This window comes from Epinephelus moara, chromosome 5 (genome assembly GCF_006386435.1).
Source record: "Epinephelus moara isolate mb chromosome 5, YSFRI_EMoa_1.0, whole genome shotgun sequence".
NCBI classification, from domain to species: domain Eukaryota; kingdom Metazoa; phylum Chordata; class Actinopteri; order Perciformes; family Serranidae; genus Epinephelus; species Epinephelus moara.
The window spans coordinates 9,801,763-9,823,096 of record NC_065510.1 but is presented as its reverse complement, the minus strand read 5'-3'; the positions used below and the strand labels follow the sequence as shown (position 1 = coordinate 9,823,096).

At 41.4% G+C, this 21,334-nt stretch overlaps 2 protein-coding genes across 2 annotated transcripts in view; both read right to left on the bottom strand.

Annotated features, from left to right (window-relative positions):
- Positions 1–5,051, bottom strand: part of pi4k2b (phosphatidylinositol 4-kinase type 2 beta) — a 15,427-nt gene extending 10,376 nt beyond the window's left edge. The window contains exon 1 of the mRNA XM_050044002.1: positions 4,486–5,051. Coding sequence (XP_049899959.1) covers positions 4,486–4,834 — 349 coding nt within the window. The 5' untranslated portion in view covers positions 4,835–5,051. The remainder of the gene's footprint in view (positions 1–4,485) is intronic.
- Positions 5,052–8,653: 3,602 nt separating this feature from the next.
- zgc:195282 (uncharacterized protein LOC100192223 homolog) lies at positions 8,654–12,040 on the bottom strand. Its single transcript, XM_050044770.1, has 4 exons — positions 11,483–12,040; positions 9,258–9,352; positions 9,108–9,162; positions 8,654–8,979 (listed from the first exon to the last, which is right to left on the bottom strand). The coding sequence occupies exons 1-4, from the start codon at positions 11,523–11,525 to the stop codon at positions 8,969–8,971; spliced, it is 204 nt and encodes a 67-aa protein (XP_049900727.1). The 5' UTR covers positions 11,526–12,040; the 3' UTR covers positions 8,654–8,968.
- Positions 12,041–21,334: the final 9,294 nt, after the last annotated feature.

The window sequence follows — 21,334 nt, the reverse complement described above, 5'->3', positions numbered from 1 at the left end:
AAAAAGTCAGCCATTATTCTATAAATCTTTCATAAAATAAATGAATGAACTTTTCAGGCTACTGTCCGGTTCTGCCTTCCAGCTGTTGCTGCTTGTTCTCGCGAGATTTCAGGCACGCTATGAGATCGCTGCTTGTTCTCGTGATATTTCGGCCGTGCTTTGGAAAGCAGAGCTAGAGGGATAAACACACATGGCAGCACACCGGTAAGGTAAGACAATACATTTACATGTCGTTTTCTATATGTTCTCTGACATTTATCCTAACGATATGAGGCGGTCTTTGTGGAAAAAAAAGCTTGTTTAGTGGACTAACTTTGCACTTGAAGGTATGCCCGTTCACTTACGTTTTAACAAGTCTGACGCTACGGCTGTATCTAGGCTAACGGCTAACATGCTAACTATTATTTCTATGTCACTAGTCACTTGAAAATAATTTAGGATGATAGGAGATGGGTTGAAATAAACCGAAATTTCCCTTTAAAGCTGTTTATATTTTCAACATCTGTGCATGAGGTGCACCTCAAAGTAGTGCTAGGGTACCAAAACTGATGTATTAAGCAAGGCTGCACTCCTGTTTTGTGCTCCATTTGGCACTTTGTAAGCCTAATTCGTACTGCGAAATTATTAAACCCATGCCCTGAGAGGGAGCCTGAAAGTAGAGCACTTGATGATTTTAAGAGCAAGTCTAACTTCTGCAAATATCACCAGCAAGTCTGATCACCCTTTTGCAAACTGCCTCAAGACTTGACAATCAGCCCTCTGGATGAAGCCAATTTTCATTAAACTATATATACCAGTATGTAAGGCTGCGCAATACATCTAATATATACTGTCAGGGATGGGGATTGATACGATTATATTGTTACGTGATCAGTTTTGTGTGGAAAAGGGAGGCCTACACAGGTTTTCTTGTCTCTGAGTCTGAACACAGTGTAGCTGCATGGAGCTAGTAATGATAACTGGATATTTATCCTAGGTAACAGATGTGCTGCTCACAATATTGGCACATGTGTGGAGAGTGTCAAATTCATCATAATCCTGGAATTTAAGCCCATGGTGTTGAAATAATAACTTACAAGCAGCACTGTTGTCGTCTGTCTTGTGAAATAAAGCCACGTTTTCGACCACTTCTCCCTCTGCCATGACTCCTCCTTGTTGCAAGCTTCCAGCGGAGTAAACGCATGAGCTTAACATCAGAAAACCATGCCAGCATTGATAAAAGGAACTGATAAGCTTGGAGACCTACATTTCTAATGTATGGGACAATTTGGAACTGGTTCTCAATTGTAACTGGCTTGCTATTCCCGTCCCTAATGTGCTGCCATATTGACCAGGGATCTTGTTTCTCAGAGGAAACTTCCCGGTTACATAAAGAATAAATAAAATATCAATACCTTAATGTGACACTAGATATCATCTTAGATTTTGGATATTGTAATATCATATGTGTTTTCATTCTCCTGGTTTTAAAGGCTGCAGCACAGTAAAGTGATGTAATTTTCAGGACTTTCCAAACTCCTCTAGCTGTTCTTTTATTTGGCTTTACCCACTTTGTCATTATATCCACGTTACTGATGATTATTTATCAAAAATCTCATTGTGTGAATATTCTTTCTCCATACCATTCAGCCCTAGCTTACATATAACACATTCAGTTTACATGAGCAGTATTCCAAACTCCTAGATCCTTATCTGGAGGAATATGTGGTCAAAAAAAATTAGCCTTCATGCAACATACCTGGATCAGTCCACACAATGCTGTGTGTATGTCATTGCTGTGCATTCTTGTGGTCTAAATGGAAAATGCTTGATATTAGAAAGACATGTAACATGTGATCCTCTGGTTTTGCGCATATGTTACACCATTTTGCCATTTACCTATTATGAGACAGGCCATTCCCTTGCAGCTCACGGCAATCCCCTGAAGCTCGAGGTCTTCTGGTTGATTAATATTTAGCAAGTTCTAATTTCTTTCTAATATGCCACAAGAAGTGTGGCCATGAAGGTATCATTTTGGTTCTCTAAAGGGAGCTGATTGTTATTTTAAAAAGACTTTAATATGGAAATAATATAGACAACACAGACTTAAATATAGACTGTGAGAAAGTGGGGTGGCTCTAAATTACAACACTATTTGTCTGTGAGTATGACAGAGCTGACACAATATTGTGTCTTCATCATTTATTTTCCAACAATAGATGCAGTGTGTTTATTGAGCTGTCTTGCCCGATGATTGATGTATACTTGCACTGGATTGTACTGTTGATGAAAGTCTGATAATATCATTGTGTAGTGTGACTGCAGGAGGCAGCAGACAGGAATGTCTCTCTCTGTCTCCATTATTTTCACCCCACAGAAAGCTTGAGCGAAAGTAACTACACGTGTAGACTTCCTTTATCCCGAATTCCCTCTTCATCATCATCATGCACTGTACTGAGCTACAGAGTGTTTGCATGTCTGTCTGTGGGTTTGCTTGCACAAAGGCCTTATGCATATTTAATATCTGTCTCTCGGAGCCCTCGGACAGTTAATGGGCCCAACAGAGGTTTTTCACAGCAGGAGTGCAGCTTGCTCAGAGCTCTGGAGACCCGCTGACCTGCAGTGCACACACATGTCGCAACACTGCTGCACTCTGAAAAAGGTTACTGCTAAGATGTGTGGCCAACTTCAACTTTACACTCACTTTATATCTAAGTCACTACAAACACTTTTGTCCTGTACTTAGATGGTTACATGATTAAATATTTCATCATGCATGCAAATGTACCAATCAAGATTTAACGTATTTTGCATCATTTTAAATCGGATCATTCCCATTTCTTCCTACACACTAGGAGTACTCTTGGACAATGGACCCTGGTGAAAAGGAGACAGTAGGAACAGCAGTTTGGCAGATAATATAAATGTAAATTTCATCTTGAAGGACTCACATGGTTTATGGTCCTGTTCCGTGAGATATGCATGGCAGGATGTAACTGCAAGAATTTGCAATGGAGATTGGTGTGACATTTTACATCACACAAAGCGACACAGTGCAACGGCTCTCAGGACTGGGCCTATGTGTGATCCTAATTTGTGATGCGCTGAATTAAAATGGTGTTGTGATTCCAGATCTGAACATCATTATTGTAAAAGGCCAGAGGAAATGGGACACTAACACCTGCGATTTCAGGCTCAGCATGGCTACCTGTGGCCTAGATTTCTGGCCCCGATAGAACAGGGTCGAACAATAGATCTCTGCAGAGAAATAGAGACCAATGGAAGTGAATATAAATGGAAGCGAATGCTCCAAAATTATGTTGCAGGGGAAAAAATGGTGGGCGGTATGAGGGGGAGTGGTGTTGAATCCAGTTAGTTGTTAAGTCAGGATATGTGCCGCTTCCATGGTGACGAGATCACCTTTTCTTTGTTATCCACTGACTGTACCATCCTTTTCTTTTTATAATCCAAGACAAATCTCTTGCTGAGAATATGTAAGGCTCCCTGGAAACCTTAACATATCTGCTTGATCTGAATTGACATGAACACAGAAAAACAAAAATAAATTAAATACTGATAAATCATACTGGGTGAAATGGAGAAAAAAATAAAAATCACAATATTTTGGACCAACTACCTCATTGTTAATAATGAAGAGTTGACTATTTGGGCTTTCACAAGATATTTAAACAATGATATTTTTGATAGACGATCACCAGAAATGTGGATGTAATGACTAAGGAAGTAAAGGCGAATAATAAAACAGCTAGAACATACTGTAATGCAGCCTTTAAAACCAGGAAAAGACAATACTTATGATGTTACGATTACCTAAATCTACTACAACGTCTCTTAACAATGATATGATGATATGATTTAAGGGTGTTCAGGGTGAGGGCATTTTGTAGTTACTGTTTACTGTACTCGTGGCTGGACTTCTATGCAGTGCTCAGGTCACCAGGTGAAAGTGCCAGCTCGTATCAGCCACATGATAACATGCAGCTGTTACATCAGCTCACTGGAAAATACACAGAATCTAGATAAAGTACAGACTACATCTCTATGCAAATACAACCCTATAATGCAATCAATGCAACATGAATGTATGGACAGTCTTCACATTAACCCAGCAGTTGTTTGCTTAGGAACTCAGTAGTTTTCTGCTGAGCAACAACTACAAATTATTGCTATATATCTTATTAATATTCGACGTTTTGGTTGCCTGCAGGGGCCCTTGGGGGACCATGAAGGGACTCAGTGAAACGGTTAACACTCCCCACAAGGCATGCATGACATCACAGCTTTAACCACGTTGCATTCACTGGTATTTAAATAGCTCCCAGTAATCAGCCTGTGTCATTTTCCACTGAACCAAATGCGACAGAAACATACAGTATGTTCCTCAGCACATATCCTCATTGAGTGTGGGCTGCCTGATGTAACTCTGCTGCCTGTGTGTGTACTTCCTTTCATCCAATCTCGATGACATCGATCCAAAACAATTACCTGGGGAGGCCAATGTGTCTTTATCCGACGACGAGCTGTGTCTATTCCGCCTGCTCCGCTTCTCCCGTGCGCCCCGCGGAGACGACGAGCTTCCTGCTAAGCACGGTAACAACAGCGCCTCTTCGCCGGAGCCGTCAGTCTCCAGCTCCGTCAAGACGCTTTCACAAGAGTCCGAGATACGAACAGCGGCTCCGGGGTTCGCCGCAAGTCCCAAACCTATCCTGTTCCTATCAAATAATACCGCTGGACGGTCTGACGAGTGAAAGTTACACTCCGAAGCAGGAACCGCTGTTGCTCCGGTGTCCAGCGCGGGCTCGCTGGTCTCCGTCGGGTCGCATTCTGACATCATTGTTGCTCAGTTTTTAATACATACAATTACATGTACATTAAATTACACCGACTTCCCTTTAAGCTGTCAGCCGTCCATTTTAAACAGACTCCATTGTTTCCACGAGTATATGAAGCCCTAATAAATTATTCGAAAGCAGCTGCTTTCGCTCACCGATATGTCCACATAATCCGTCAAGCTCGTCTGCGCTGCTTCCTAGTTGGGGCACTGCGCATGCGCAACAAAAAGAACACCGTTGGACAGTTGCCTTCAAGTGCTCGTTGTCAAGTCTGAACTCCGGAAATTTTAAACCAGGGGTCACCAACCATTGCTAATGAAATGAAATGAAATGAAATAGACAAAACAAAACAAAACAAAATAAGATAAAACAAAACAAAATAAATGAAATGAAATACACAAAACAAAGCAAAACAAAATAAAACAAAATAAAATAAAATTAATAAAATTAAATAATAAAATAACATAACATAACTTAACTTAAAATAACTTAAAATAAAATTAAATAAATTCTTGAGCCACCAAACATTTTAAGCCTCATAATAAAGGGGGTAAGAAATCCTATCTCGTGTAAATTAGCCCATCAACATTACTAGTAGGTCTAAATGATTATTCTCCATGCTATTTATGATTATTTGGTACTTTGCTGTGCTGGTTGTACAAGCAAAAAAATCTGACCACCATTTAATTCTGTATTTTCCTCCCAGACTTTTTCCTTTTTTGGATTTGGAATGTATCGTTAAGCTAGACTCAAGACTAAACTCAGCTACTGAAGTTTGGCGCCAGGCTGTAGACATTGTAGTTGTTGAAATGTTAAAACATTTTCTTTACTTTGGTGTATAGGCTGAACAGTTTTACAGCTGGAGAGTGTCATAATCACTTCAGACCAACAACAATGATAATGAAAATTAAAATGTTAAACAGTAATTGTTATTCACAACCGTTTCATTTTTTGTCAAAGCCACAGGGAGCCATTGGAGAAGGGCTAATGAGCTACATGCAGCTCCGGAGCCGTAGGTTGCCTACCCCTGTTTTAAACCTTAGCAATTTCTTTGTGAAATTTGCACTCGATAAAAACAGTTAGGCAAAATATTTGATTTACCATTGAAATCACCAATGTCACATGGTAAGATGATAGCAAATGGAAGGTATTAGCCAAATATTAGCTTTACACTCCAGAACAAGTACTTTTAACATCAACAAAAGACTATGGGTTCACCTGTTGGCCTGATTTGAAGCCCGCTTTGCACAGAAACACTTTCTTTCCTTTGCTCTTTCTCTCTCTGCCTCTGTCGCTTGTTTGCAAGGGAACGTTACACTGTACACAATGAGCAAGACCCAATTAAAGCTTCATTTATAAAGCTACAGTAATGTCATCTAATTACACTCAATCAACCTGTTAGTCTACAATTAAGCAGCTCAGAGGCTCCAATTAAACTTTTCATGTTTCATTCATTTCACAAATCTTAACATAGATAGAAATGATTTAGAATAGTGGGCAGACTTTTTATTTTTTTTAACTTGGTGTGGACTAAATTTGAAAGGGAATACCACAAAAATTACAATTTCCAATGGTATTCCTGTGGCCTAGGAAAATTAAATCAATATTTGTTAACACTGACTGTCTCTCAAAGCCAGAAACCAGAGAGGTAAGTCTCAGAAGTCTAAGTCTCAAGCTTGTGATATCACCAAGTATAAAGTTTGGAGCTGTTCCATAAGCAATGACGCTAGGTTTTGTTTCAAAATTGGGGAGGACAGGGGGACAGGAAATTTTGAGCATTTAACATTCAGCTTCCTGCATCTGCATTCTAGTAAACTTTTATACATCAATTTGTGGTGGAAATTTCATCAAAATAAAAGCCCTTTGCTACTTAAGAATGCAGGAAATTTAGGGGTTTTTTTTATTGGGGGGGGGATAAATGTACATACATGCACATGACATAAAATTTGAAGGGTCTCCTGTATCCCCCGAAATCAATCTGTAAATGGGAGCCAGAACAGAAAACTGATGCTCTCAGTGTCATCTATATTTCCCAGTTATTTTCCCAATCCATCATGGAAATCTGAGTTTTAGCCGTCTAGTTTGGGGATTTGGAAGAGAGCTGTTTATTATTAATATTTTAGGACTTTTTTAATAATATTTAAGGACTGTCTTACACTATAGAAATAACATGTATGAATTTTGAAAGTGTGTGTAATTCCCCTTTAGAGTAGTGAGCAGATTTTTTTTCACTTGATGTGGGTTAAACTTTAATATCACACAAACAACACTGGTATATTGAAATTTAAATCATCGTCACACTTCAAAATGTTCAAGACACTCTGTAAAATGCAAGTACGCCCATAGTGATGCCCTCGCTGTCTTTTCATTCAAGTCACTGCTTTCCTTCTTTTGAGAAGTAGCAGTAACTTTTATGGCCACTAGATGTCGACAGCGACACAGAAATGGAGGTTATGGCAAAGTGTTGAGTCCACATGCAAAAAGACTCTCAATAGAAACATACTTCATTCATTCTTTTTTTGTCTTTGATGTAAAATGATTCTCCTTAATTTATCTGTTCCTCATTAAGTGTCACCAGAGGCCTGATTCTGAGGCTGCCTACAGAATCTCTCTGATTGTAACCATAGATAGGCCTGGTGCAACCACCACATGGAAAGACATTGACGAATTCTTTCAAGCTCCTCTCTTCAGTTTGGACCCAGTGCAGGTGGGAGAGCCCTGCTTTAACTTTGCCAGGCTTAATGCAGTGATTTTTATTCCTCTACTTTCCCCTCTCCCTTCCTGTCTCCCCTATAAATTCATGGTCTCTCCCTCTTTTCTTTCAATTCTCACAGTGCCCCTCAATCACCCAGCGCTCCCCACAGCACTCCACTCTCCCTTAACCCTCAGCCCCTCTCCACCTATAACTCGGCCCCTCCGTCACCATCCCTCTCCCTAATAAGAGAATGTAGCTGAAACACATGCAAATGAGCAGTCAGCCAGCTGGTATCACAGCAGTCATGTGATCTATCAAGGTAGGGGGTTAGGGGGTGAAGGAGACATGGAGGGAGGAGGGAGGAGGAGAGTGCAGGGACAGAAGAGGAGGGAGGATGAAGGAGGGATCTGGGCGGATGAGAGGGAGACGGACAGGTTCAAAGACACGCTGGTGAGACACACAGGCTTCCCTCTGCTAGCTCTTTGCTACATGTTAAAATAATCCCATCAGCCCTCTCTCTCTCTTTGTCCATTAGCTTTCTCCATGCTGCCTCTGCCTCCTTTATCATTTATACCCTTTACTTCTGTATCCCTCCATCATCCAAGGACAAATACCTGAAATGTCACTCGTGTGACACATGACACTTTACAGAGAAGCACATCAGCACACCTCTTTCTCTATGTGTGTGTATATGTGTGTGTGTCAGTGTACTTCACCCACCACTGGGTGACAAGCCCCTGCAGCAGTCAAGGCACACTGCTTCAGGGGCAGCAGTGTACATGAACATGTGTGTGCGTGTGTGAGTGCTTGAGATCCGCCTCACTGTAGCACCCATTCCAGCAGATTCTGCTGGCATAAGATCTGGTTTACCCTGCCAACAGCAACCACCCTCATCCATTCCTCCTTCCTTCCTTCTCCTTTCCCCTGGCTGCTCGATGAGGGAGAGAGGGAGAACCCTCTAGCTCAACTCATTTTTTTTTACGTGCATGTGTGTTGTCGGTGATTAGAGCATTTGTTAGTTTGCGTGCAAATACATCCACCCTGCGTGCCCAGATATGAGCATGTGGGCTCCTGATTACACCGTCCACCACAGAGACAGAGACATCCACCAGGGTTTGACATTGGAATGTTTAAAAAAATGCATTTATTAATACTGACTTACAATATACAAAATTCAATTACATTATAAAAGTGAACAATCACACACACGTGGCATCAAGTGGTCATCACACATTTACAAATAATTAATTTTGTGGAAGTGTAAATGACTGAAGTGGATGGACTGTTAAATATCTCTGTATCATCCATATTTATTTATAAATTTACTAATTTTTCGGCCAGTAAACAGGCCCTGTGTGTCTTTTGTATGTCAGCGCTGGTCCATGTTGGCTCAGTCTGGTGTCTTCTGTGAAGGAGCTGCACTGTGCCACGGCGACACCAGTCACCTGTTACCTGTCAAGAAAGATTCACACAGGGAAAAGACATTCAGAGATTGCATGTGGGTGCCAGTGTGTGTTCGTGTGTGTGTGTGTGTGTGTGTGTGTTCGGGTATGTATGATTTCACAGTGGGAAGGCAGTACCTCTTGGCCCAAACATCTTCAGGTAGCAGTGTGAGCAGTATGGCTTCTCATCATACTGAAACACAGTAAGCAGGACATGTTTATTGCATCTTCCGACACATTCATTCAATCATTCTTATGCTATTTTCCTTATATTTTGTCCTCATATACCTCAGCATGTTGTCCAGCTGTGAGTTGTCTGTTGCACTTTTGGCACTTGAGACAAAGAGGGTGGTAGTCCCTCCCTAAGGACCTCTTCTTCTCACCTGCAGCAAAGAAAATTAGGACATATGTGGGATGGTGTTTTTTTAGCTGCCACCAGCAGCTCTGTAGCACACTCCATTGTGGTATGGTCAGCCTACAAAAATTTCCCCACCCTTGGCCGCCACAGTTTTTCCCCCAGGAGGTTGATATTTAGCATGGAGGTCAAGTGTGTGTGGGTGTGTGTGAAGGTGTATATTTGTGTTCATGCCAATTGGCTAAACAGGATGGAGGCAATGGGAGTGGCCTACGTCATAAAGGCCCAGAACTTCCATATGGAACCACAGACATGTCCAAGATTTTGTGGAAAGATTGGTCACGAGCCAAAGAACAGCTGATTAACTGTTCGTGCCAACTGGCAAAGAAGGGCAATGCATGGATGCATGTGGCATATGTGGTCGCAGCTATTGTGAACTTGTACTTGTTTATGGATATTTCACAAGCTGCAATCCCCAGCCCTGGAAAATGAAGCCAACAGGTCACCCACTAGCTCACCTGGTAGAGCAGGTGCTCCGTGTACAAAGGCCGTGTCCTTGCCACAGCAGCCGCAGGCTTGATTCCAATCCATGGCCCTTTGCTTCATGTCATCCCCCTTATGTCTCCCCCTTTCATACTATATCTGCCCTATCAAATGAAGGCAAATAGCCTAAAAAATCTATATCTTAAAAAAATGAAGCCAGTGCTGAACTGCCACAAACTGCAATTCCTTGAGTGGCCACTTGAGGCAGGCTCTCGAAACGCGTCAATCCCCATAGACCCCCATGTTAAAATGCCCAGCTTTACAGCAAATATAAACATGTTAAAAAACGGGTTTTGGGTTTTCATGGCTGATTTCAGCGTTCTGGACAACTGTATGGTAGGTAAATGTTTATATAACTCACTTGTTTACATTTCATAAAGGCTTAAAATTATGTAAATTTAAGAGCTTGAGCGACAGGCTAATTGTGAGGTGTCACTTCTGGCTCCAAAAAACCAAGATGGCAACTGCTGAAATGCAGAACCCGAGGCTTCAAAATGGTAGTCCACAAACCAATGGCTGGCGTCACGGTAGCTATGTCCATAATTTTATACAGTCTATTATAGCCTATTTCACAATAAGTCAGAGGAATTTTGCCTTGGCACACATAAATTCACAAGGAGTGAGATTCAAGTGTCTGGTTCAGAATATAGACTGCTACTCTCATCAGTTCGCTGAACCAGGGGGTGTAGTGGTGGAGGAAATGAGCTAAGTAGGCCAGGTCACATCAGAGAATTTGAACTTAGCTGGCACGTGAATAAAAAAATTAAAAAGTAAAAAAATAACTAGCTATAAAACAAGAGCAACCAGAACAACAACAATAGACTAGAAACAGTTGCTTTAGGAGCTGTGCTTTTAATAGTGAGATCTGAGTGTGAGAGGGGACTCAACTAAAAGAGACAGAAGGTGAGGAGGAAACCCAGAGAGCAGCGTGCAAGCTCGTTTGGCTAGACCCACATCCTGTTGTTATCATGGATACATGTGCGTACATTTGTGTGTGTGTGCATGTATATGTAGTGTGTGTGCGTGTGCTCGAAAAGAGAATGAGAAAGCCAGACAGAAAGGCCTTCTTTTTGTCCTCCGAACAGAGAATAGAGCCAGACATATCAGCAAATAGACCTCCAAAACCTGCGTAGCACATATCTGAATAAATATCAAAGCCCCTTTTTCAAAGCAGATAGGCCCATATTAACTTGTCATAGAGGGAAAAGCACAGGTGTAACAAATAATGTTAACGATGTCTCTGTTCCAGTCAGCATAATAACAGGGTCCTAATATTGATACATCTAAATGGAATGCAGCCATCGTTAACATTATTAGCTGCACCTGTGTTTGGCAGGTTAAAAGGTTTATCATTAATATTATGAGGACATTTTCACGTTTATTACTTTTTTTTAATCCCATTTACCTTGTTACTTTTGTGATCTTTAAAATATATATATTATCATTACAACCAGAACATTCTCATTAACACTTTTTCCTGTTCAAATGAAACAAGTAAATGTAAGACACTGAGAGACAGACAGAGAAATCAGGGTAACAAGGCCAGAGAAAAAAATGCCAGACAGACAGAGGAAGACAGACATATTGAGTAAAAAATTAAAGAGGTCACACTCACCAAAGTAGACGGGCTTCCCACAGATTGGACAGTAGCCTACCATGATGGTATATAATTATTTAACGTACAGTGTGGTTGCACTTTGAGCTGGCGTTGTGAGAAAATATATGCCGCAAGAGCATATGTGAGCATATGTGTGTGAACTGAAATTTGACAGGAAAACCGTTAAACTGCAGATATGTCGGCGTCTTGTGAAGTCAAAACCAGGATGTGGTGAGTGAGACGTCACAGGAAGAGAAAGATGTGATTTGAAAAGCCATATATTATCGGAGGAGAAAAAAAAAAGGGGACAGGCAGCATCTCTAATCACATCTTTTCATTATGATAACAGATTTAAGGCCACGTAAATAGGCATCATTTTGTGGACGGTTGTATATATGTTTATACAAACGCTTTGGGTACGCAGCCATGACTCTGTAGAAAGAGACAGAAAGAGGGAGAGAGAATGAAAGAGGGGTGAGGAGAGAAGGGACAAAACAGCTGTCACCAGCTCAAGTTCCCAGCTATCTTCTCTCCTTTCCTGCTGTTTTCACCCTCTTTTCTAGATTAAAAACAAGTTGAGCCTCTGAATTGAGAAGAGAAACCTGACACTTGTGCCTTTCTTTCCTTCTTTCTGTCGATCCTCTTTCTCTCTCTCTCTTTCCCTGTCACATACACATGCACGCCCCCGCTCACTGACTCACACAGACACACACCATACACCCCTTTATACTCCCCCATACACACACACACCAAAAGGCTGTACTTCTCCTCAATGACATCACATAAAGAGGCTTCAGCCAAAGAGCAGAGGGAGAGGCAGGGTGAGGTCGGGTTGGTTTGAGGGAGAGAGGGGGAGGTGTGTGTGTATCCGTGTATGTGTGTGTGTGTGTGTAGGCAGTTATCCCCTCGGGATAGGTGATGGAAGTAGACCTGGGAAGGGACAGGGGTGAGGAGAGATGAGTGAGACAAGGATGGAGACAGTAGCCGGCCTCAGCTCAGCAGGGACAAAGAAGATGAACTCTGATGAACTTCGCAGAGCAGAACGGGGTCGCTGGAGTCACTGTGGAGGACAGGCAAACGTCTGTGTGGTTCGATCCCTATCACTGTCAATGGGACTTGTTTCTTGCTTATGAATTACCCAAAGAGATGTACAACTGCATGATAGCAGGCAGGAAAATACAGTGGTGGAAGAAGTATTCAGATCTTTTACTTGAGTAAAAGTATCAATACTTCAAGGTAGAATGACTCCATTACAAATAAAACTCTGGTATAGCAAATTTTAGTAAAACTTTGTAAGTATCAGCAGAAAAATGCCCTCAAAGAACACGAGTCCTATGCTCAGTACTTTCCAAACATATGCATTTTATGATTTAAAACACTTCAGTACAAACAGCCTCTGCACTGACGAGTAGCGTGTCTGGGCACAAGCGTGCATTTGAACTCTGCTTGAGTGAAGCTCATGCACGCGCATGCTCAGGCACGCCCAGGGTGCCTTACTTATGGACAGAAATGTTTAATATCATAATATTTCAGTGTAAATATATGTGTTTGGGAAATACAGAGCATACGACTGGATAAATGAGACTTATACTTCCAGAACAGATGATCGATATAGGTTTGCTATCATTAAATGTGGTCCCTGATAACTTCCATTCATAAGAGAATGTTTGCTTTTTTGGATTCTTCGTCTATCGTTGAGGCATGCCAGAAAAGCAACGTTTTCTTCAAGAATTCAAGGTAACACGTGGTGAGTAATTATTATATATAAATGGTCATTTTTGTGGGTGAAATAGTCTTTTAACACACCTGAATCTTTGACTGAACTGTTGGCTGTCGAGTTTTATTGTCAGTGTAGGCTTCATTTTTTGACACATAAGAAGAATGCGTACAATAAAAAAAAAGATATCTCTGGTTTTGCTGCATCAGTTTTAGTCTTTCCTTTTAACTGCCTATTGTTAGTCTGACAGTGTAACAAGACTGTAGTGCTAAATCGCTGGAGTACTCTCTTCAACTCTATTTTATTTGCAGAATAAAACATTTTACAATGTAATGGTAAGAATTTGAAATTGGTTTATTTAAAAAAAAAAAAAATCACTAACTTTATGAAAGACCAAATTCATCATCTTTGGTTGTAACAAATACAAAAAGCAAACTTATGGTAAGTGATATTGAAACTAAAAGAATATTTTTGGTGGTGATCATAGATAATGAATAATGCCAAAAAGTAGATGCAAATTGTGCCAAAGCAAAGATGTCAGAGTCTGCATGTATTGCAGAAAATGAAGTACTTAAATCAAGCTTCTTGTTTACCTTTTTTTCCATACATATTTACAGTGTTAGAGAATGGGTAAACATATAAAGCAAATACAAATACAATGTACACATTAGGCCAAAAACTAATTGCTAGCTGAAAGTATCCAAAAGTTACAATGCAATTTGACTGCAATAGTCATGTTTAAAATACAAATGGTCAGGACTAATGTTAAAACAATAAATAAATAAGAAATAAAATTAAATACAAATAAATAAATCATTGTATTCCTGTAAAAAGGGTGAATTTCTGGAGAAGTGTGAGGAACTTGAAATTCAATACTAACACTTAAATTGAATGTACAAATATGAAATGATCAGAATGGGATGTTGGCGTTAGTAATGTAGGAATCAAAATCAAATGCTTCCCTTCCATTGACACTTTTAAGACAAATCTTAAAACATACATGTGTACATGCATGCACTTGTTCTTTCTGGTTTTATTCTATTTTATATTTGTGTGCATTTTATATCGCTACATATTTGTATGTCATTATTTTATTTTGATTTGATTTGATTTAAAAGTTTGTCTGATGTTAATTTTTACATCAAACAAGTAGCATTTGTCAGTTTTTTTTTATAACTTATTTTAATGACTTCATACACTGCTGGGTACTGTAATCAATAACAATAAACATTCATATTTGTAAAACTTTTCACCCTCAAATCGTAGCAGCTGCCAGATGAATATAGTGGAGTAAAAAAGTACAATATTTCCCTCTGAGATGAGGTGGAGTAGAAGTATAAAGTGGCCTTAAATGGGAGTAATCAAATAAAATACAAGTACTCAAGTACAGTACTCGAGTAAAAGTACTAAGTTACTTTTCAAATACATGGATGCTCGACAACCATGTAAATTACAACACTTGTGATGTTTTATTTTCCCAGCCCTCACGCATCACAAAAACCTCATTTCTGTTCTTGATGAACTTCAGAAGGCCATGAAATATATGAAGTATTTCATCATTTGCATATTTGCCAGCCTCCTGTGTGTCATGCTTTGCAGAGGGATGGAATACCAAGTAGCTATTTTCATCTGACCAGCCTTCCCTACAGGATAACCTATCATGTCTCTCCATCAGCATTCATTGTGTGTGGACAGCGCTAGGAGAGTTACATCCTGAATCGCAGGCCTCTATGCATGCACAGCTTACAATGTTTTTTATGCAAATGATGATGTCATTATTTTAATAGAGAACAGATAGTGAATATGCAAGAGAGGAGGAAAAAAAGCAGAGATTGGAGTCATTAGAGCGAAAGGGAATGGCTAGAAGGAGAAGCAGAGAGGATTTCCACAGGTTGAATTAGAGGAGAATGTAAAGGAACTGAGAGAGAAAGGAGAAATTAAAGAGAAAGAGGGAGCAGAGCATGGAGAAACAGAGGCAATGTAATTGTGAAATGGAGAGAGAAAGGAAACAAGAGGAGAGAAGAAGAGGGGGCGTTAAAACCACATTTCCCAGTGGATCTTTTGGTAAGGCTACGTTAAGAAAACTGCCAAAACTCTTAACACACACATTCCCGCACTGGCACGCACATATGCATGGTTCACTTCTGCCAAGTCATATGAGATACACCAACACACACTGGATGGAGGGATGTGGGAATGTTTGTGTGAGTGTGTGTGAACAGGATTTATAGTAACATTCAGTGAGTGGTGGAAACAGACAGAGCTCGGAGGAGAGAGATAGAGAGAGGGAGAGAAACACTGGCTCCTCTCCTCCGTCTCCTCTGGTGGGTTGGATCTTGCCGAGGCCAAACCCTCCGACGCCGGCTTTGAGAATTGTGTGCGGGGGGGACACAGGAAGAGGCTCAGGAAAGAAAACGGCTGGAAGGATTCCTTCTTCCCACACATAAATGCACTCTTGATCACATGTGCATACACATGAAAGTACACTCACGCACATAGACACACACACACACCAGAGCAAAAAGGAGGCTTTGGAAGGCTTCCTTTCCCCCCACTCACTCACACACACCCACTCGTCATCACGTTTCATTTCTTGGCATCCTCCTTTCTCCCCCAAGCCCAGAATATGACATGGCTTTGGGGTTGCATCTCAGCTGCATACACACAATCAGGCTCGCAACACAAGACATATGGCAAACAAAATCATGCAGCATTTCAAACATTTGATAGATTAAGATAACCAAAGCGCCACATGGCGATTTACTTTGTGGTACCTGTTTGAGGAACTTTTTTGCTTTCCTCTGATATTGTCATTTGTGAAAATATCAGTTTTCACAATGACTTTTCCTTGCTTCTTTTGAATCACCAGACCATTAACCGCAGAAAGGGAAACAGCTTAAGCTTTTCTATCCAAGCCAAAGAAAATCTCTCACCCTTCCCTGTGTCAAAGCCATTGTGGTGCTCATCTGGCACAGCCGGTTGGATATTTTGGTGCACCATGGTGTGGCAAGCCATTTCTGGGGTATGTTTTCCACAAATATCCCCTCTGTGATGGCCTTTCTGGAGTCAGACGATCTAAAGGCTATAATCCTCTATTTAGGGTATCAGCGGATGGAAAAGTCAGGAAAATAAGTCCTTGTTTTTCACTATTAATCTGGCAAAGCCTATAAGTCCCCTCGTGCCTCTATGTGGTGATATGATTATGGCATGGCAACTATTACATGATTAGAAGCTGTGAGTAGCTGGGTCAGTTAGATTGCATTATGGGATATTTTGTTGTTTTGTATGGTCTGTGCAGAAACCAATGGAGGAATGTTCTTTGTTTATGTGTGTGTGTGTGTGTGTGTGTGTGTGTGTGTGTGTGTGTGTGTGTGTGTGTGTGTATGTGCCAGTGGCATAAATTACCCAGGTGTTGATGCCGCTCTGACTTTCAATTCTCTTTAGGGCTGATATGCATTACCAACCCTCCAAATGACAACAAACATAACACTTGAAATACCATACACACACATTAAAATACACATCATGCCATACATACCAAGAACTAAACTTCTACCCTCCATTTGTTGTTGACACACTATTAACTCCAAGAGCTGCTTAACAAAAGAGAGTAAACACAGTAAAGGCCAAGTTGAGATTATTTAATGCATTTTTAGCTCAGCTATTGGCAAGTCGCTCAGGCAATCGGCCTGTTCACCATTTTGGTCCAGACTGAAAAAACAAGTACTGGATGGAAGGCCAGGGAATTTTGTACAAATATTCATGGTTCCCAGAGGATGAAGGGCTCATTTGTGCTTAACGTTAGAGATGGAGACGGACAGAGCCTTCTGTCTGTACTCATTCTGTCTGCATTCATTTCATCTGTATTTGTGCATGTTTTCTGAAAACTTGAGAAGATCCAGAAGATCATGGAGGCAGCTCAGCGTAGTTCAAATGAGATACAACTGTAGGAGACAATGAAGAAATTGAATTAATGGTGGACCGGAATGAATCAGTAACATAGTGAAAAGAATTCTCAGTCCACATGTCAGGATATATGTTCATAATGGCCGCACAGACCACCGCCATCTACAATGCTGCTTCCATTTAAAGGTACAATATTTCGACGTCCTCCACCATTACCTTGTTTGTCATTGTGTGAAACTTTTGACTCTGCCCTCAAGTGCCTTCTATTGGCTGTATCTAAGCCATCATAAAGGACGAATGAAAGTCTGAGGGCAGTGACGTTTACTTTTAAAACTATTTTTGTACATAAAGGGAGTATAAATTACCCTGAATCTTACTTACTTTGAAGATGCTCTGATATTTCTTCTCGAGCTGCCATAGCTTTTAGTAAAACATCTATACAACTATTAGATGGATTACCGAGAAATCTGATACTTCTCACTGAGTACCACCAGCAGGTCACCATTTTGACTTGTTCAGTGAAATACTGCATTATCTACCAGATGGACTGGCATCATTTTGGTACAGACATTTGTGCCTCCCTCTGAATGAATTACAATAGCCTAAGTGGAGAAGCAGAATTTTCTTCTAGCTCCATGATCAGGTCACATCTGTGTGCTATAGGCCTACTTTGGTTTATGACTAAATATCTGCAAACTAATGTCATTCCCATCAGCCTCCGCTAGCCTCAGCTATACTATTTTATTTTTACTGATTATATGTTAGCATACTAACACACTAAACTAAGATGTTGAGCACGGCCAACAACATACTTGTAGAACATGATGTTAGCATTTAGCTCAAACCATTGCGGTGCCTAAGTGCCATGGATATACTTTATAAAGAGAACTGGATACAGCATTGGAGGTGGGGCCCGGTTCATTCCTATGAAAGTTGCTCAGTGGTGCATGAAGCCAAAAAAGTTCAACTTTCTGGGTATACAATTTCACGAATCTTCAGTATTGTTCACCACATAAAGCAAGTGCACTAGAGACTTCTGTAGGTCGAGCAGCTAACTTCCAGTTTAGCCCTTCACTAACTTGAATGGGAATGTTGTGATTTAATTGTGCGGCTCCTCTGGACTTTCTAAATGTTATCAGATCGAATGGCTCATAGTGAAACAAGTTATTTCTTTCCCAGTATAAGTCCGTAGGAAAAAGTATATTTAGGCCCAATGGCATCATGCGATAGACCTCAAAGTTGTAGTTCCACGGTTTGGCCACTATGTCAAATTGCCTTCAATTGGCTGGCACTGCTCTGGGGGGCTCGCTTAGTACAGCACACTAGTGTGGCTGCAAAATTGCCTTGTTCTAACACGACACACACAAGGATATTTCCAGAGTGTAATAAATGATCTAGAACTTTTTCAGTGACACTAGAGACCACACAGTGTGACCGACTAGTTAGTCAGTCATTACAAACTCAGGCCATGCAGCGAACATTGATTAAACCTGCTGAACTTTACATTCAATTCTAACACTGCAGGAACCATTCACACAAATGTATGCACTGTGGCCAAGGCTACCACACAAGGTACAACCTGCTCATCAGATATCATCGGGAGGGGATTCAGTATCTTACTCAAAGATACTTTATCCTATCACTTCCAATTGGTAGACAGCCGCACTACCTCCTGAGCCGCAGCCTCCCCATATAGGACTAATGGAGACTGCAATATTTTCAGAGGCCCTCAAAATGTGAGACTGAGTTTGGTGAAAATGTGTATAAAATGATGAACAAGATATCTAAAATGTTTCCAGTTCACTGAATGACAAAGCCTTGAAAACACTTCTTTCTTTCTTCTTAAGTAAACGTCAAGCTTCATCAAGAGTTGGAACAATCAGATACAGAATAAACAGTATATGACACAGCCAAACTGTTTGGAATAAAGTGATTTTAACAGCCTTAAAGCTACTTAGGAGAAAACAGAAAAAGGAAAACAGTATATAAAGAGGATGATACGCTTATTATACACAGTTTCAAACTTAGAGAGTCGACCTCAGTCACTCAGTAGGGTTCTCATGGCTGGTCCCACCTATTGTTTAGATCTGCTTGGGGAAACAGAGAGGCAGGCAGAAGGAAAGAACCTAATGTGTTGCTTCTTGCCTGTGCATTCTTGGCATAGCTCTTTGCCCTTTTCATTTTTTGACTGTGATTTTTTTTCTTCCTTGCTTTAATAGTGAAGCCAAGGGTCCACAGCCAGCCAAGTCCCACCGCTCCAGTCTGGCTAAGCCACAGAAAGCTTGGCTTCCTCCACTCTCTGCTCTCTCTCTCTCATTCTCCATGTATGACTACAGTGTGCGTCCCTCTCGTTTTCTCTTTGGATGTTTGTCTATGTCGCTGTGGCTCTCCTGTTTGTCTCTTCTCCTTTCTGTTTCATTTTTGGTGTCCGTCTGCGTTGGTCAATCTGCCTCTTTGTCTCAATTTCTCTTCTGTTTTTCTTGTGTTCCCTTCTGACACACACACACACACACACACCACACACACACACACACACACACACACCACCCTCTCTATTTCCCTGCCTGTCAGTCTGTCACAGCCAGCGGACTGGTTTAGCAGGCGGGGTTCAGCTGGGCTCCACAAACACATGGCTCTCAATCTGCCTTCTTGTGTGTGCTGGAATGGTATTTCGTTTTCTATGCTGTTCGTGCATTCTACTTAATTTTCTTTTAATTTATGGACATGTTTAAAGGCAGGTCAATGTTTTTACACTTATACATATGGACGAGGTAGATGCTGCAGAGTGTACGGCCATATGCTTTTCTTTTTGTAGTGAACTTTGTGTCAAAGCTCAACCACTTGGATCATTTGAAACGCCTTATTGTCACATATCGAATTCAAAAACATATTGCGTAATGAGTAGGCTAGGTAACGCTGGAAGGTATGAAAGGAATGACGTGTCACCTAAAATTCAGCTGCTTCTCAGAAGACATTCAGTCTTGTTCTACACAATACGAACAAATTTGAGTCCATAAGAGACAGTGTTGGCAATTTGCTTCTCTCTGTCTCTCAAGTGAAATTGAATTATAGATCAAGAACCCCTTATGCTCACCAAAAACAGAATTCTCCAACTCAAACAAAAGCCTGCGCCCTCTTCTACTACGCCCATTTCTATCTGATCAGCACCATTCATTCCGCCACTTAGACAGGAATCTAATTAGACCAGAATATCAACATTAAAACACATATCTGCCCCCCTCCCTCCTCTCTCTCACTCTCTCTCTTTGTTTCTCTGCTCTTCCCTACAGCTGGTGAGAGTATGGTTTGTGGCTGCCCCTCCCCCAGCGTTTGAACAAGCCAATAAGAGAGCACGTCAGCAAAATAACCCCCCCTCCACACACACACACACACACCATCCCTCGTTTTCCCTTACCACCCCATCCATTCCCAACCCCATCCCCCAGAGCCCTCTCTCCACCCCATCCCCCTTTCCTACCACCCCTAACCCACTTACTCATCCTGCCTCCACCCTCCTGCACACCCACGAGACTTCCCCGCCCTCTCTACTTTCTCACCCGTGTTCATCCTCCCTAGCCTCCTTCCCCTCTCCTCTCACTCTGCTTCACCCTTTTTCCTGGACACCCTTTCTTCAGACTCTCCTTCATTACACCCACTCGCCATTTTCCTTATCCCCATCTCTGCTGCTCCCCTTCCTTCCCCCACCTCTCTCTCTCTCTCCTCCCTCCCTTTCCTCACTCTCTCCTCTCTCTTCTGTGGCCTTATCTTATGAATATCGGTAGCACACTGGGTGAAAAATTGATCCTCCCCGCCTGTCTGTGGACGCTGCCACAGTGCATTAGCCTGTGTGTGAGTGTGTGTGATGTGTATGTGTGTGTGCAGGCTTGCTGCTTGAGGGAGGGAGGGAGGGAGGAAGGGAGGGAGGAAAGGAGGGTGGGAGGGATATTTGCATATCATCAAAGTAGGGAAAGGGAGTGTAATGAGGAGAGAATGTGTGTGTGTGTTGGGTGTGTGTGTGTATTAGGAGTGGTGTTGATGGGTTGGGGTTGAGTGTGTGTGAAATGAGAGAACAAGACCAAGGGAATATAGTATGGGAGGTGAGAAAGACTGGGATGGGTTTTAGGTGTGTGTGTGAAAGAGAGAGGACAGGCAGACAGAGATCACATGCATGTTTCCCTTCACATGTCATCCATCACACCCCTCACAAACTCGCACAGAGGATGCACAGAATATCAACACAATATGGC